Below are 18,136 nucleotides of genomic sequence, written 5' to 3'. Positions count from 1 at the left end.
TAGTTTTACACTACTAATCCCTCATTCTCTTAGCAATTTTATTCTTTCATTACATTATAAATTCTATTATTAAACTAAATCACTTACCCAAAAAATAGTTTCTTTTCAGCTTTCATTCAATCCAACCTAAAATATCAATATCCAATGATTGAAGTTTATTGTTTTAAAAAAAAAAAAGTACTGATATATCGATCAAATATCATATTTCTCTATCGATTTCGCTGTCGAACCTCCTACTGCTGTATCCTATCACACACACATGTTATGTATGCATCAAAACTTAAAGACTGAACGAGAGACGCACAGCCGTACGTGCGGCCGCGTACCATATGTTCTTAGTATTATATCTCTATGCCGCGTACATACGGCACACACACACGTACACGTACGTACACATCGATCAACTCCAGCTCGCATACAGCCAGCCAACAGTGGTCGTTCGGTACGTGTACATACGGTGAGCAATCTTTTTCTCGTGACCAGTCATAGTCCGACCATATTGTATGTTGTGAAATTTCGTTGCGTGCAGAGTGTCTGGCGTAAGTATTTCACCCCGTTTTGGTAGTTGTTACTGGTTTAAGTAAAATGCTGTTAATATAAATAGACCCTCTATATGTGTTGAACAAGAATACGTGCAGTCAGGCTGCCTCAGCTCAACAGCCTTCCCTTCTCAACACGTAAGTTCTCCAGCTCCAGCACGCACACTTGTCATGTCATACATACACAGTGAACTGCGGCAATACAACCGGCGCAACACGTTGTCAATTCCCGCAGCTAGAGTCTACGAAGATTCACCTGTATTCACTGGTCTTGTTGGGCTTCTGGAAAGCCCTCCCACTTTCAACAGCAAGCATCCACTGTATGTCAAACTTGAATACCTTGACTCCTTTATTGCAACACAGTAAATTTTCCTGTATTGACTGCTACGAAAGTATGCCTTGAGAAAATTAATACTCTGCAAAGTAATTAATTTGCTGTAGACATCTACTTCCTTTTGACAGAAATGCATCAACTTCTGTCTGACTTGAATCTGTTGCCAAGTGTTTATACTGTTGGGCAGTGGTCTTACTGTAGAATTATTTGCTTCCACACAGGTCACAGCTGACTTGTCTTTGGTAGCATATTCCAGCGAGATACTACCCTGTGAGTGGAGTTATTTTTCCTGATATTCAGTCATGCATATTGCTTGTCACCATTGCAAAGCCTCATATTGACATATGATATTAAGGAATAAGGGGGCCAAATATGCCAAGTCTAGTAAAGAGTACCGACTACCGCCCCCACCGGTCTTGAATCTTGAAATGATAATCCCTGTAGCAGCTCGTCGAAGCTAAACTGGGATGGTATGCGGTAAGACTAAGAGATTGTCACGTAACGTATTCAGGCAGCGCAGTGCAGCGATGTTTAAACATTGTTTGGCCTTGGGTGTCTCCACCTGATTCCTGACAGATATTTTACAATCAAACTGCCTGGCAGAGTATGCCATCTGCCTTGGCAATTAGCTTTGGGTACCAGTAATCCAGTATTAACAACAAAATCCGCTGGAACTGTGAGCTGAATCCATTCCAGTGACCATATGTAGATGCCAGTGTATTTTTACTTATTTTAGTTTACAATGTACCAATGCTTTCGTGCCATGGGTCATAACATGCCAAATTTTAATGTTACATACAATGTACAATCTTTACACTTTTGAATAGACCTAGATAGATCTATACATTGATTTGTAGATAAAACGAAGACAGCAATGGAATATAGACGCTAGAGTAATTTTAAGTTCAAAACTGTGTGTGGCCCGTAAACCTCAAATTCCACTGCACTGAAGCAAATTGCATCAAATCATTGGATACACTGAAATAGACTCCAGCTTATTTCTAATTAGAGCTAGACAATCAAATAAGTCTACTTACAAGTACTATGCTCGTGCAAATTTGAATCGAATCGGTCATTGAGAAACATCAGAATCGGTGTAGACTTTTGAGTCGCTCAAAGCAATCTCACTCTTTTCTCTGCTCTTTAGGACTCCTCAAAATTGCTGAGTTTCATTTTACAACATCAACCATCTACTTCCAGTTTTAGTCATCATACATTTAGCATACGGTATTACACCTAATATACACTCAGCAAAAAAAGAAAGTAAACACTTTTTCGAGGTCATATTTTTCATAGAAGATTTTTATGAAAATCAATGTATTATATATCATATTAAAGGTAATTTAATTGGCTATCAAGCTAGTAGGTCAATTAAAAAGAAAACTTTACGCATGAGTGAGCACTTTCGTTTTTGTTCTCCAATGCACAAAATTAAAAATTGCAAAATTGACATGTTCTCTTTAATTTGCAAATGCCCTTCACAATAACATTGACAACAAAAGACCAGTTTAACACAATGAGAGACATGAACGAAATAGGAAAAATAAGTTTTTGTTCTCTTTATCTCTTTATAACCTCTAAGAAAAACAAAATGAGAAACTAAAGGGGAAAAATAAGGATTTTCTGTCAAGTCAAACTTCAAATGACAGAGAATAATAAGCATAAAGACGATTGAATAGAATTTCATTATTTTATATCTTTTAATCTAGTGCTAACTTATGAATCCATGTGACAATTTCAAGAACCAAACGTTATTTACAATTTCCTTATTTGAAAAAAGCTCAAATTTCTACCATTTTTGTTAAATATTACTTCTCTTATTTCATTTGAATTTAGATTTGACAGAAGATGCATTATTTTCCTCCATTATTTTTAGCCTTCAGTAATCTTTTGGGCTTTAAAGATATCATAGAGATCAAAGGTTTATTTTTGCAACTTAATTCGTATTTCTTTTTGGGTGAAATTTGTTGTTTGTTCTTATTGTTCTATGGAAGAGCACATACGCATGAATGACAACTTGTTCAGTTTTGCAATTTTTACTTTTGTGCCCTGTAAGAGAAATATGATGGTGTTCACTCATGCGTAAAGTTTCCCTTTTTGTTGACCTGCCAGGTTGATAGCGAATTAAATTACCTTCAATATGGTATATAATACATTAGCTTTCAGTCAAATATTCTATGAGAAATCTAAACTTGAAAAAGCGTTTACTTTCTTTTTTTGCTGAGTGTATATATATACGTGTGTAAGGACAAGTCTCACCAAAGAGTAACAAATTGATAAACAGAAACACCTGCCCATTTGTTTTGTGCCATTTCCTGCCGACAAATCATGATACAACCTTGACCGAAAGATCGGTCTGTAATATCTTGTCGTCAGGGATATATGTTCCGCAGCGCAGAGACTAGATCTATGTCTGGCTTCATGGAATCCTTTGTTTGAATTCAAAAGTTAAAGAATGTTATAAAACTCCTACAGGTACAATTGTACACGTACGCAGATTCTTCTGTCTACAGTATAGATACGACTAACCACGGGGTGCTCCTTGTACACAGTTATATGCTTTTACGCATTGGGGCTGGTCGCAGTAAAGATACAACCAAAGAACCTGTCTGTGTTGATATGCTGTAAAAAGTAAAAATAGTGAGCTACATTATGTACACTTGTATTCACATGTACAGCTAATGGTGAAGTTAATTTGTACTTTCCTACAACGTGTAATGCTGCTGCTCTTGGATTTTTTTGTTTGCTTTTTTTTTTCTTTTTCTTTGTGGTGATGGTGGTCTCTCTGAACAAATTATATGTGTCCCTGCATCACAAAACCAACAAAAAGTCACCAGACTATGGCTTTTTAGTGAAGGGTGGATTATGAAAGAGCAGACTATAAGCTTTAAAGTGATGCATAACTCAATTCAAATGGACTTTCCTACAAACCTATCTAAGTATTAGAAAGGTAGTACACACTCGGGGAAAAGTATGTACTGAGAAAAGAGGCTCTGAAGTAATGGGGTGTATTTCAAGCACTTTATACGAAGTTGGCTCTGTGCAATGAATGGGGCGAAAAATAGGATGTAAAGACTAAAACTCCATGGTAACAACAATAAAGCCCTGGATTATCAGATGAAGCTGAAATTGAGCATGCTCTGTCAAAACATTCTATCCATGACTAATACTTACTTTCAAAGCAACATGGCATTATCCTGTTAATTTTATTAGGGTTGAAAGTGAAGAGTGTGTAAAGGATTTCTAAGATTAAGAAGTGTAAATGGGCCTTTAAAATGTACCTAACCACACTATTCTACAAAAAAAAAAGGTCTTCTAGAAAAGCTGCTAAAAGCACAATTTCCCATTTGTTTGATGATCCCAAACTTAAGAATAATGTAGAAGAATTGCTCTTTCAGAATGTACATTGTGTAGGAATAAATCAAGACTGATTAGGTTGACCCATTTCACCTATTCTGAGTCCTCATGCAAAATCAGGGTGTGCGACTTTTTGTTGGTTTTGTGATACACGATCACAAATTGTCTTTGACAAAGACCATTCATTCAGAATGACAGTCACAGCAACTGTATTTTTACAAAATAAAGTAGGTGTTGCTTCTCTTTTTGCTGCCACAGGAAAGTGTGTTGCATCAAACTCTAAAAAAAGGAAAAACAAAAAATAGAGGATTGATAGATCTATCTGATATCATCATAAAAAGAAAATGGCATTCACCTACATGTATAGTTCAATTCCACAACAACAACACACGGCTAGCCAGCTATTGTATGTATGTGGTACAGAGCCACAAGCAGTGACCAATATCTAAACCATCAACATCCCCCACCAGGAAGGCTATGGCAGATTGCAGGTATTTAGTTATGAGTCACGTTTAGAAGCCACCCACAAATTTTACAGGTTTTTACGGATACACATATGAGTGCCATCCTGGGCAAAGACATAAATGATTAATTGGTTTCACTTCCTGTGAATGTGAAGTACACCTTTGCATCGGTCTGTGTATACAGGCTCATAACAATTTATCTGCCGACAGCGACCAGAGGTGAGTAGATTCATCTTGCATCATGTGTGTTTAAATGCCCATTGGCAGGTACAGTATATTTCTTGGATACGATGGAGGTGTACTACTATTGTGTGTAAAGGTGCCGTCAGCATTTTATAGGGCCTATTGTAATACTGGCACGGCTTCACACTTTTGAGCTTCTTTTTACTTCTAGTTTTACTTTACGGTTACCTGTAGTCTAAGGAAATTGTGCAAATCAAAGAAAGGCTTACCACAACTTACATTGTTCATAGTGTGTGATATAAGTATCTATGTATAAAAGATTGCTTTGACTAGAGAAAAGTGTCTCAAGGAATTTAATATACAATACAACAATGATGACAGTATCTCTATGTGATGCATGTGTCATTTGAGGGAAATGAATTACAGTTGTACATTGTAGATCATCAACAGTCTCTGATAGTTCAACAGTACAAATTTGTGCTTAATTGATACTATATCTTTACCACTGAACAGTACACACAGGCGACACTTTTGAGTGGGCTTCAAGAGATTCTGATTACAGTAAAATTGTTCACATGAATTCTCTTCTCTCACTTTATTGTAAGCATACTATGATCTTCTGTGTTAACCATGTTGTTGCCTTATTTAGTTCTATTTACAGTGACAATGGTACTGTAGTATGCAAAAAATGTGAAATGGAGGACCATGAAAGCAAAGCCAATGTATTTTACGAACCATTACAAGCAAATTTTGCTACCACCACGCTGCGCTTGTTAGACATTTGTTCTTATACTGTTGACTGTTTGCAGATATTTGCCTCCCATACTGAGCTAGTAGACTTCTCTGTGTGTTGTTTCTGGTGATCATCTTTGATAAAATATGTTTACTCTTGAAGCACTATGGGTTCAACCTTTGAGCTCTTACAAGTGTACATTGTAAGCACAACTGATGTAAACTTTGTGTTGCGTGCTGAAGATCATGAATTTAAACACTAGGATGAGAGCTTTGATGTCTAGGGAAGTGAGTAGTATTCTTCGACAGATATTTGAATGCATACCAGGTACCAGCAGTTGTGCCCACTAATATTTACCACAGACACTATGCTGTGAAAGGTGCCATACAAGACTTATCATTATCACATGATTATTTTAACAATGTCCGGTATCATTTTACTGTTACATGTTGGAATTAGGGGATGAAGTTGCTTTGAAAGCTTCTCAGATAGACTGTCAAGTACTGTACATGTTTGAAATTTCTGTTTGTTTCAGTTTACAAGTGTGTGAGATCATTGTGTTGCATAGTTTCTTTTTGATCTCGCAATCTTTCAATAGCTGAACAGGAAGGCTACAATACTGTAAAGCAGCATGTGGACACCACTAAAATGCCACATTTCTCGAAATCCTGAAGAAAATGCAAATTGAATACCTAGAGTGTATGACAGCAATATTATTTTGTGATCAGGAGTGCATTCAAATCATGCCGGATGTGTGCTCTGGACTGATGCGGAAAGGTCTATAAAAGGACAAATTATTAGTGCCTTTGTTGTTATTAACTAGCTAGTTCAAAAGTGTGGAATTTGTAAAGAAACAGAAACCACATCTAACTTTAAAAAGCAATATCTAAACCTGCCTTTGTAATACTGTAAAACATGATATATTCGCGGCATGAATTTTTCGCGAATTGGAGCCGACGGCCTCTTTTGCGGCATGAAATTTTTGCAAACTGCCACTGTCATTCAATGCACATAGTGTAGACCCGAACTTTCGCGTGCATTTAAATTTCGCGAATCTTGCCGCTCGCGAACACCCACCGTGGCATATCTTCCATTGTTGATACAGCATACGTAAAATTTAAAAACAAAAATCTTTATCTGGAACAAGCAAGTTGTATGGCATATGGCGCGAGTTTCAAGAGTTGATTCAGTTCATCCACATTTACTGCACCTTGCCCTAAAGTCTCGTAATATGTCATGAGGGTGTTTGCTTAGCAGTGGCTGATAAGGGTATCAGTAATTTTAAGTATTCTTTACGATCACAGACAAGGTCAATATATTTTTCGCTCTCGGCTTGTGTAAACTGTGCTAACATTTATTATTTAGATTTGCCTCAGAGTTGATGCTGCCTTATGCAAGTCTTCCCATAATCCATTAAAGTTTGTGTAAAGATGCAGGACAATATGATAGATTTCAATAGCATTAAGGCAAAGTTGAGATAGGTGTACTGTACAGTGTACCATACGTACATGTATGTTGCCATAACTTTGAGAGTGCCTGATATTCAATATTCTATGTTCTTGCTTGAAGGCTAATTATTCAATGTTGTTATTATAAAGTTAGTAGCTACAGTTGGACAATATGTGGCACATGTCATGATTTACCTTTGGTGTATGTCAAATTTGAACTACCTTCATACCTGCAGATTATGATGTGCATAATATTTCAAGGTTTATGTAATTTTCTTTTTTTTTTTTGTCTGGCTTTAGTGAATCATCATTTTTTGCACAGTCATGTCAAAACACATTTCAAGCCAGGAAGTTCACATGTAGGTCAGGTGCATATCGATAGAATTAAGTTTCATGGAACGATGTTGTTCAACTTGTTAATTGCATTGTTTATATAAAATGAATCCATAAGATATGCCAGTACCATTATGAATCAAGCTAAGTTTTTTTGTGCACTGTTGAATTGTCTTCAGACTGGAAAGTGTAATGATTAATTTTGCAGTGTTTGGAGTGTTGACTATAAAAGAAAACAAAAATTATAACTTTAAATTGTCTTCTTAAGGCATTAGAACTTAAAATTGTTTATCTACATACACTTGTAGAACTTTAGCCCTTTTAAAGAAGATTTTTTTTTTTAAATTTCCCTTGTTAAATTTGGTCTGAGTTTAGTGTAATGATAGTCTTTCCACATCTGTGTAGTCATAAGTTTGAAGGGGAAGTTTTCCAAAACTTTAAGTTTGTGTTCTTCTCTTTTTTTTCTTCTTTTTTTTAGTGACTGTAGAAAAACATGTAAGTGCAACATTTAGTTGGAAGAGGGTCAAAAATTATTTCAAAGAAATATTCATATTTTTGATAAATATTATGAAATTTTGAGGATAATCAGGGCTGGCATCTCGAGGAAGGAACTCTACAACAATTCATAATGTCACAATGCATAGTACAATGATATCGAGAAAATATATGGAAGGAAATCTTAAAATTCACTTTTTTTCTTTCAAGATATTAGAATAACACTTGACAAAGTTCAATTAAAAGCAAGCAAGGAAACTAATATTTGCCTGAACACATCTCAGTAATATGGTCATGGGAATGGGCACTTTAAAATGATAAAGAATGAGACATTTTTCTAATATTTTCTATACGCAGCTCTGCTATCATGACAGCACATGTTAAGTACAGTTCCCATTTAGAGAGAAGGCACAAGAAACTATGGAAGAAACATGTGGCATCTACCTAAACTCTCAGCATACATTTGTTTTGTTAAATCCATACATGTACAGCATGAACATGTTTTAGTGATCAGATGATGTGTATAGGCAGTGGGAATTTCCTCTCTATGCTTTGATTCATGGTATCATACCTGAATTGCTCTGGAGGTATCAAAAACTTAAATGCTCCCACAGGTGGCTGTAATGCATTTTACCGGTAATCACCTGGAGGAGGATTATCGTACATGAACATTAAGTTTTGTACTATACAGATCATACCAAAAGCAAAAAAGGAAATAGTGCAAGCTTGACCCAGCTGTTTGTGGGAAGAAGAGCCGTAGGCTATGGTTATCACACATGTTTTTAATCTTTGTTCTTTGTTTGCAGCCAGTCTGTACAACGTACAATGTGTAATTGACCCAGAAGTGTACAATGTGTGGCTTTTGGCTGGCAATTTGGCCGGACCAATTCTAAAAATACTGCAGTATTGATACTCGTGACATGCAACTGTTATTCTAATGTAGTTCTCTCTCTCTCTCTCTCTCTCTCTTTCTCTCTCTTTCTCTCATACTGTCTGTTCATCTGTTTATCTATCTGTCTGTCTGTCTATCTATGTATTCATTTGCCTATATATGTATTTCTGCCCTTGAGGTATGCCATCTCTCTCTTTCTTTCTCTGAGTGCTTGTAATATTCACCACTCTATTTTGTCTTTGCATACATCTCTCCATTAGTATAATTGGGAAGAGTTTCTCCAGTGATTGAAGCCAAACAAGAGAAGAGATCTGTGCTGAGGCCCTGTCAGCAAAAGCCACCACCATGGGGTCGTTGTATCGCAGCGAGGAGATGTGCCTGGCCCAGCTGTTCTTGCAGTCTGAGGCGGCCTATGCATGCGTGGCAGAGCTGGGAGAGCTGGGTCTGGTTCAGTTCAGAGATGTAAGTTGAAATACTGCCCTCAACAGGCCATTCTACCCTTCTCTGTTAAACACAAGACAATGTGCAATTTTGCATTTGATAAATACATACAGCATGTGAGATTCAAGTGAATATCTTTCAGTCACACAAAACTATTTGAACTCACATATATTGAATGATTTGATAGGAATGAACTGTGATAATCTGGTACAAAACAAGGAATTGATATGTTTGCACTGGGTACCAGGAATGTCAAGTTTCATGTTTATAGAGACAAAGCATGGACATTTGGCCCACTTCGTTCCCATGTCCGTGCAATCTTGTGTAATGACACTTAAATAGTATCGTGTTGCTAATACAATGGATGTTTCTCATGAATTTTTAGATTCAAATCATTATCTTGTTTTCATACTTTTTAGCTGAACCCTGATGTCAATGCATTCCAACGAAAATTTGTCAACGAAGTCAGACGCTGCGATGAGATGGAACGCAAGCTACGTGAGTGTTTTGTGTTCTTGTTTTCTTACTGCATTGTGCCAAGTGCATTGTGTGTCTCTTTTAATCTAAAGGCCACTGTAGTGACAACATGGGTAATTCACAGAAATACAGTTGGACACTTTAACAACCAAACAGTTTAGAGCTTAAGTTTAAATGCTCAAGCAGATGATGTCTTGACAGTAGATAGGATTTGCCAAAAATCAAGAATCAAGTTTTCTTATTCCATTTATGCATTTACTCTAGAGCATGGTTGTTTTATAGTATAGTAGTTGACTTATTTATTTAGTGAATGTGTGCACAGTTATACACATTTTGTACCTTAATCACTTTGTTATTTTTCCTTCAGGTTATCTTGAGAAGGAAATTGTGAGGGGAGGCATTCCAATCCTGGATACTGGCGAGAATCCCGATGCCCCGGCTCCTAAAGAAATGATCGATCTAGAAGTGAGTAAAATCACGGAACAAGATGGGAGTTCCTTTGTCACACCTCTCCCACACTGAAACACTGGCTATACTCTGATTTAGCAGATTATTTGTGAACTGTGCCTGATTACCGTTTTGCTTATGCAAATGGCTACTTGAGAAGTTTTTATGAATAGTTGTCGCCCGTGATAAACTTGCTAAAATATCAATGAAGTAAAGTTAGCTGTGACTGTCTTGTTACCTATTCAGAGTGGCTACTGTTGATGAGGGTGAGGCATTTCAACAGAACTTGTAGTGACAATTTTGATATTCATACCTCATTGTAAATAGTCATTAGAAGAGCAAGCAAAGTGAAAACCTATGTGCTCATGGAAATTTTTCTCTGTCTGTCTTTGAATGTTTGTTTTAGAATTAATATTTGGAAGCTTTATTTTGCAAACTTTGCAGATAAATAAACCCAGATCTCCTACGGTAATTAATAAAATCTTCAGTTAGATGGGGGAGAAAAATAACGGGGAAAACTGTCATGTAAGCAGTAAAAGTTTTCATTTGAGTAATAGACATAACCAGCACACTGGACTTGTAAAGCAGTAGCTATAATGTGACATGAATGCGGGATGGAAACCACATTTCTTTTAAATGATAAGAAGTGGAAAGGAGTTAAAACATAATGTAGGAAGTTTTACAGCTCTTATTTTCTGATCATTCTGCACTAAATTTGCTTTACAGTGTTATGCATGCATATCATGAGATGATTAGGTAATTGTTCTACCACCTGTATTCTCAATGTGCCTTTACACATTAAATTCTTGTGCCATGCTCCAGGCATGTTTTGAGAAGCTGGAGAATGAGCTGAAGGAGGTGAACACCAACCAGGAAGCCCTGAAGAGGAACTTCCTGGAGCTGACGGAGCTCAAACACATCCTGCGTAAAACCCAGCACTTCTTTGACGAGGTAGGGCTCTTGTTTTGGCCAGCCACCAGGTGACATCCCCTCACCCCCTTTACCTCTTTGGCCCCTTTCAAAACATTTTGACATACATGTAAGCATGACTGGAGGCTGGAAAGTGATTTGCCCGTGATCCATATTGCAATTTAACATTTCACTCGCTTGTTCAGGAATTTCAGTTTATATCATAGGCCTTTATGTAGGGATGGGAAATATGCTTTGAGCCACAGGAGCAAAGAATGTATGATTAATGCTGGTAATAAGCGCTGTAATGAAAATGAATGTCTGAATAGAATTTATGTGTGTGGGCGTTGTTTGTGACATGTCTACTGTAAAAGTGGACATTTTCGCCGACGCAGTGTGGCAATTTTCGTGCATTTCGCACTACCAGAAGCTAGCACAAAAATAAAAGCAAGCAAATATTTTTGAATGCCGTGTTCCAGTAATTAATGTTCTGATTCTGTGGAATTTAAAACATGCAAAATTCATTTTACACAGCTGTGCGCAAAACAAAAAAATTACTCACACAAAAATATCCACTTTTGCAGTATTTCAAAACTTCTCCAATTTGATTTGAACTGTTGGTTGGGTGGGAGAGGCTTCCTTTACAGATATGATTATTATGTCATCATTTCCTTGTGCGGAGAAATTACTAGTATTTTTGGAAGTAATGTGAGCATGCATCCGTTTAACTCAAAGATGATCATCCTAATGTTCGCATCTGATATTCAATATGCTCAGATGTGCGTGTATCTAGCCACTTTCTATCTGAAATGAAAAAGAGTACGAGGTTTGCAAAGCCACACGTGTTTCATGTGAGAGTTTCTGTAAGATTACGTTAAGTGATCAGGGACTGTTCCTCCCGTTTTTCACTTGCACAGATATCCGTCAATGCTACGTTGGTATGCCTATTCCAATGTTGATTCTCTCTTTGGTAATTGGTCATGTGGGTTTTTGCGAAGTCTATGAAAATGACCTCCACAGTGGCATCAAAATGTGTTTAATGCATATCCCTATAAAACACAGAGATGTCATGCTGTACCATGGAATGGTGCTTGAAGAATGACACAAACAAAATGTTTATACCTGAATTCCCTTGGCTTCAATGTCATTTTCATAGACTCTCAGTACCATTACCGCAACATACCCATTGGGCCATATTGACAGAATGGTGACATATGATGCTTGCTAGAATAAACTACCTGTCACATATACATGCTTGGTGGTTTTGATTACTAGCTTCTGTAATCCCTGTTTTTCTTAATTAAATCTCGGCATTCATGACACAGGGTGTGTTGATACTCACCTAGATCAGATTACATTTTGTCAGGGATAAGTTTATGCCATTTTCGTTGAGATTGTTCAGCAGCGGTGTCAGGGTGCCGTTGTTTTGCTGGTAATGATCAGTTCAAGATACCTTTAAATAGTAGAGCTGCCAAGTCTCTCCAATTTTGCCACAGGCCCCATGAAAAATTAAATATCTCATCATGTTTTTACGATGAATTTATTAAAACTTCCCAGATCCTCCCTGATTTGGAGAGCTGTGAATTTTGGCAGAACTGCATTAGATGTATCGGAATGCTTCATGGCTCTTTAACATCTAGTAGCCATTTTACTTGAGGTGTTGGTGTAATTCTGTGCCTCATTGCATGAGCTATACGACTTGTGAGCTGCGAGTCTTACCGTGCATTTCTGACACTTCAGAAGAATTGATACCAGTGCCCCAGCTCTAGGTCAGTAGAGCAGACGGCTCATAGGGCATGGACATCAGAGGGGATTTGACGGTCATGGTTCCCATTTAATCCGTCTCCTGGCATGGATTTCTCAATCAGAAGACCCTGAGATCATCTCTATCATATGACCTTGATCTCTATGACATACACGGTTGTAGGCATTGCAGTGTATTACCACAGAAGGATCTTAGTAGACCTGCCATTATATTGACCCAGGCATTATTAGATTAGCTACCCACATCCACACGATTCATTTTAAAGATTGCATGAGGGGACAAGCTGCTGTCTTGGGACAGCTGGACCATCAGCAAGATCATCCCATTCCATCATTAATCCAGTAACATCAGTATTGCATGTTAGGGTGTCCTAGTGGTCACTGGTAACTCACTGGAATCAATGCAGATCATTGAAGCAGTGGACAGCCTGTGAGAAGCCCATGTACGGTTGGTGCGTATGGCTGACTTTTGGTAATCTTGGTTGTGGTCCTCAAGGAGACATTTTGCCTTGGCTGTTGTGTGGTTCATTTACTAGGAAGAGATCATTTTTCCCCAAGGTGTAGGTGTGACTCATTAACTTTGTAGAGTGTGAGAAATAAGATGGGATCACATGTGACATGTCATCATGCAAGCTTGATAAAATCACCAGACATCAATTTACTGACATTGATAATATTCAATTCCACATATTCTAAGCTTCAAAGGAAATATAGTTTGCCCTATTTCATTCAAAACAATCTGCCATGATAATTACAAGAATGGTAGCAGCTAAAAATACTAATTATGAAAAAGATATCTACTTTCAAGTCAAGTGGCTGTTACAATGCATACTAACAACTTTGAAATGTTAACAGGAGGTAGATACGATATCAAACAATTCAAATTTGTTAGTGGTCCATATCAAATTCTCAATCTGAAATCAAATCTCCCAAATACGCAATGTCTGAATTTATCGTCATGATAATTTATGGTGACAAGTCGCTTATGTTTTCTCAGCTATCTCTAGTGAAATTCTTCTACAGGTTGTACATCGATGACATCAGAACATTTTGTAACTGACAGCATCAGGAATGTTCTCCCTCCGCTCCCCCTCCTTTCCCACTCTTCAACTTCCCTCAATGATAAAACTATGGTGATGGTCTCCGTGTATCGTGTGCTGGTCTCAACACGGACATTGTTCATGTCTTTCCTTTACACTCTGTTCTCGGTGCTTTTGGACTGCCTGGAAATTCAATGTCTATGGGATCTCTTTACAATATGTACTTGTATAACCTGTCTGAGTCACATCGTGCATTTTTCAATGGATTGTGAAAAGTGTTTCAGCAGCTCTTCAGTGTGTGAACTGTAGTTCCTATGATTCCTAATAATTGCAAACTTTTCTTGGTCCTTCTGCTGCTTGTCACACAGCTTCTTCTTTTCGCTATTCATGAGGTCTACAACCAAGTGTTGTGGAAGAATTTCATGTTTGTTTGTTTGTTCGTTTTATGGTGGTTTCCTGCAGAGTAGAAATCATGACACTTCACAGAACTTGGAAAAATGGAGAGCTTTGTTTTTAGAATTAGAAAGACAAATTCCTAGAATGAGAAAAATGTTATGACATTATCTTATAAAGTGAAATATGTTCCAAACCAATGATTCAGATAATTTTTTTATTTGTTTTTTTTTTTGTTTTGTTTCATTTGTTTGTTTGGTTTTATTTATTTATTTTTTTTTTTGGGGGGGGGGAGTTCAAAACTGTTGAACAGTCACAACATTTTTTTTAGTCTGTTGCTCTGTGATTAACTTCTAAGGGTACGTCACAAAATATGACAAGAATAACCCTCAGCATTTGATAGCTCAGTTGCAATTTCAAAGTTTATACATCCTTACAGGACATACATTATATTGTACGATTCAATTTGCGCGTTGATTGATATGCAGACTTTCCAATCAGTACCAGTGTATATGTGGAATCTCCATGCTGCACTGTATGCACTCTTTTGTCTCGTTTTCACAATCAAGGGGCTTCACAAACTGCTATATTTGTCTGTAGCCATAGACACATTTGTACACAAAGTCCAGCCTGTAGAGTTGTCGATCAGGTCAGGAAGTCTTGAAAAAAGTCAGGGCTCCTTTGCAATCAAACCTTTATACTATTGTACAGTACATGTAACTTACTCCATGTCTTGTGTTCTTTTTTATTTCCTCATGCCCCACTCCTCATATCATTCCCATCTTTAAATTCCTCCCAAATTCCTCCATGAATGGCTGCATCTCCCATGCTTTTATTTTCTTGATTGTTACATTTATGTTCATATTTGTTTTTGCATAAATTTGCATGTTAACCAAAATTCTTTCTTTCTCTCCTCTAACATTACTGTGCATGCTTTCATTGTGCATTTTCTATCTCCCGTGCATGCTTGTTTTTGATTCCCTACATGCATCCACATTCTTTATTTGAATGAAAATGATGCGTGGGAAATGGCTAACAAATGGCTAACAACTTTACTTCCACTGCACCAACTGTAATGTTTGCCAAACCTAAACCATTCCATGGTTCTGACAACATCCAATCATGAATAATACTCCTTAATAACTGCAAATTACCACTAATGTTTTGCTTGCGTGACCTACCATGTGAAATTACATTCATGTTCATAATTATCTTGGGTTAATCTGATTAAAACTCCGAAATGTTTATTTAAATGCTTTTCATAACGTATTCAACATTTGAAAAAAAAAAAACTAATTGGAACATTGCATTCATGGTTTAAATGGAATTTATCCTTCGAATCATACCTTATTATTTCTTTTTTATATTTTGACTCTTTGGACATTGTACCACTTACATTGCAATTATTTGGGATTGTGTGTAAATTTGGCAATTAATGTTTAAACTTATGCTACCTTCAAATGAAAATGATTTTAAAAAAATTTCACATGCAAAAATGTGTCCGGCATTGTGGATGCTGGTTGTCCTCCCTGTATTTGTGCATTGATGTTGTGATTTCTATGAATCTTTTTGTTTGTTGTTTGGGCATTTTTTTTTTTTTTTTTTTTTTTTGGCTCATGAAATTCATGGACTTTTGTCTCATTTCTGCATTGTACTGTTGCATTTCCTGTTGTTTCTCTCTCACATGATCAAATTTCATGGTTGTTGATTTGCATTGTGACCTAATGTTTGTTCTGCTGTTTGTCAACTCACTTTGTCCCGGAATATTTCCTTGTCAAAAACAAAACAAACAAATTGCAACACTCTGCACACTTTAATGCATCTTTCAAATGAATTCTTTTTCGGCTTCAAATGCACCGCCTCTGCTTGCACATTGGCTCCTTGCTATGGATGCTGTCTATGTGTGTGCACACAACTGTCTATTGTGCCCCACTGCCCTGTGTTGTTGACAAGGGCTCTTCTACCACCTGTCTCCTATGGTGTTTTTCTGTCCTAAGTTCTGCCCTCTTCTTCTGCACTTATCCTTGATTTGTCTGTCCTGTGTGTGTGCAAATTGTGCTTCGTGTAAATCCCTTGTAAAAACGTGATGCTCTCACTCTGTCCGCCTGTGGTTTGCTGTGAAATATATGGGCAATTTCTTCCTGCCATTGGCTTTCCTCTGCACTTGCAAACCTCTCTTCCATGTGGGAGGCCGTCCCCCTTTCTCCCTATTCACACTCACGCCCCCATCCCCCATCCCCCGTCCCCCTTCCCCTTCTCCCGTCCCCTTCGCCATGCCGCTGCCCCCCATTGGCGGGTATCCCTCTCCTGTGAATGTGGGGACACTTGTAAACAGGCTGAATTCCATCACCAGCAGATGCACGATGCAGATGGCTCTGAGGAGGTCCACAAGCTGCTGGGAGACGAAGGCCCTCGGATCGGGATGCCAATGCGCCTTGGGTGAGTTTGGATACCCTGTCGACAGCTTGTCAAAAGATGAGGACTTCCATTTTGTTAATCCTGTCAACCCCAGCCAGGCTATTTTAATTTTATAACTCTTTATCATACTTCCCCAAATATATGATGTATAGATTTGATACTCTTAATTACAGTTTAGATTGGAGATTCCACATCCAAGAGAAAAGGGGGATGTACAATTGTAGTTGCTCCTGCGACAAGAGCTCCGGTCTTATTTTCTCCAAGGCCATATGGTTAGGGTTGTGGTAAGGTCCTGGGTTTAGTTTTGATGTGAGGAATAGGGTAAGGGTTATGTTTGTGGGTAGAATTTTTGTTTGGCTAAGCGTGCAGATATTTCTTGGGAGCAATTGTCGCAGGAGCAGATGTCTTGGAACAGCTATGTTGGCATACGTGTACACCTGTAAGTACCAGTTTTTTTGTCTGTCGCTCCCGTCAGATTCGTGGCAGGTGTGATCCAGCGGGAGCGCATCGCTGCCTTTGAGCAGATGCTGTGGCGGGTGTGCCGTGGCAACGTGTTCCTGCGTCAAGCGGAGATTGACACTCCACTGGAGGACCCCAGCACGGTAGGTTTAAAGCTTAGGTAGCAGGGTCTCTGCACTTTTGTTTGACATCAAAGAATGCATGACATACATTTGACTTAACTCTTGCACTTCATAGAAGCATTTAGTTAATTGTTGTCTCTTTGCAAACCATACTGTGTTTTGTTGCAGAGGGAGAGGAGCAGTGTTGCCATTAAAGCCCTACCACTACCTCCATTTTGTTTGATGAAAAATGCTAATGTTTATTTTGCAATGTGCTGGGAAAAAAATTATGTATAGCAAAGCAGAATGTCATTGATATTCAAGTATATCTGCTCAATTTCAGGTAACCTGCCTACTGTTTCTTTGTAATTACATGCTATTTAATGCTAGTTTGGGCATCCTGAGGTATCTTATTACCTTCTTGCCCAGACAGTGACACCAAACCTGTTCCACAACTATTATAGCACCATGCACTCACTTGAAAATTGAAGTTATTATTGGCTGATTTTGTGAGTGCATGAGTAGGGTTGTTAGTGTGATATGGTTCTGCTTTAAAACTTTGCTAAATATCCTCCTTTCTTGATCTTCCCCCTTGTTTCCAGGGTGACGAGATGCAGAAGTCCGTCTTCATCATCTTCTTCCAGGGAGACCAGTTGAAAAACCGAGTCAAGAAGATCTGTGAAGGGTGAGCTTAGATCTCTTTCAGGGAATGATATGTATCATAAGATATTCGTAATCATCTATTGAAAGTGTAATGAAAAGTTTTCATAACAGAGAATACAGATTAATTCATGCTGGTAATATAGTAATGATGCTAATGTCACGATGGCAACTCTTGTACACAAGATTTAAGATTCCACAGCAATTCAGGCAATAAAAATTACTTCTTAATGCACGGCCATAGGACCA

At 37.8% G+C, this 18,136-nt stretch overlaps 1 protein-coding gene across 5 annotated transcripts in view; it reads left to right on the top strand.

Moving 5' to 3' along the window:
* Positions 1 to 388: 388 nt before the first annotated feature.
* LOC139722812 (V-type proton ATPase 116 kDa subunit a 1-like) overlaps positions 389 to 18,136 on the top strand; it is a 30,633-nt gene continuing 12,885 nt past the window's right edge. Inside the window, exons 1-8 of one of the 5 annotated variants that reach the window (XM_071634104.1) lie at positions 389 to 457; positions 9,039 to 9,240; positions 9,639 to 9,717; positions 10,064 to 10,161; positions 10,966 to 11,094; positions 16,585 to 16,688; positions 17,143 to 17,269; positions 17,830 to 17,912. In XM_071634104.1, the coding sequence (XP_071490205.1) occupies positions 9,124 to 9,240; positions 9,639 to 9,717; positions 10,064 to 10,161; positions 10,966 to 11,094; positions 16,585 to 16,688; positions 17,143 to 17,269; positions 17,830 to 17,912 (737 nt within the window). In that variant the 5' untranslated portion in view covers positions 389 to 457; positions 9,039 to 9,123. Of the gene's footprint in view, positions 540 to 1,114; positions 1,144 to 9,038; positions 9,241 to 9,638; positions 9,718 to 10,063; positions 10,162 to 10,965; positions 11,095 to 16,584; positions 16,689 to 17,142; positions 17,270 to 17,829; positions 17,913 to 18,136 lie in introns of those variants that run through there. The other 4 variants (XM_071634105.1, XM_071634107.1, XM_071634103.1 and 1 more) reach the window with 4 other exon arrangements.

Source organism: Diadema antillarum, unplaced genomic scaffold (genome assembly GCF_040938485.1).
Source record: "Diadema antillarum isolate AM-2024a unplaced genomic scaffold, OU_Dant_1.0 scf00000172, whole genome shotgun sequence".
In the NCBI taxonomy this organism is placed as follows: domain Eukaryota; kingdom Metazoa; phylum Echinodermata; class Echinoidea; order Diadematoida; family Diadematidae; genus Diadema; species Diadema antillarum.
The sequence above is the reverse complement of the archived record's forward strand: the minus strand, read 5'-3'. Positions and strand labels throughout refer to the sequence as shown.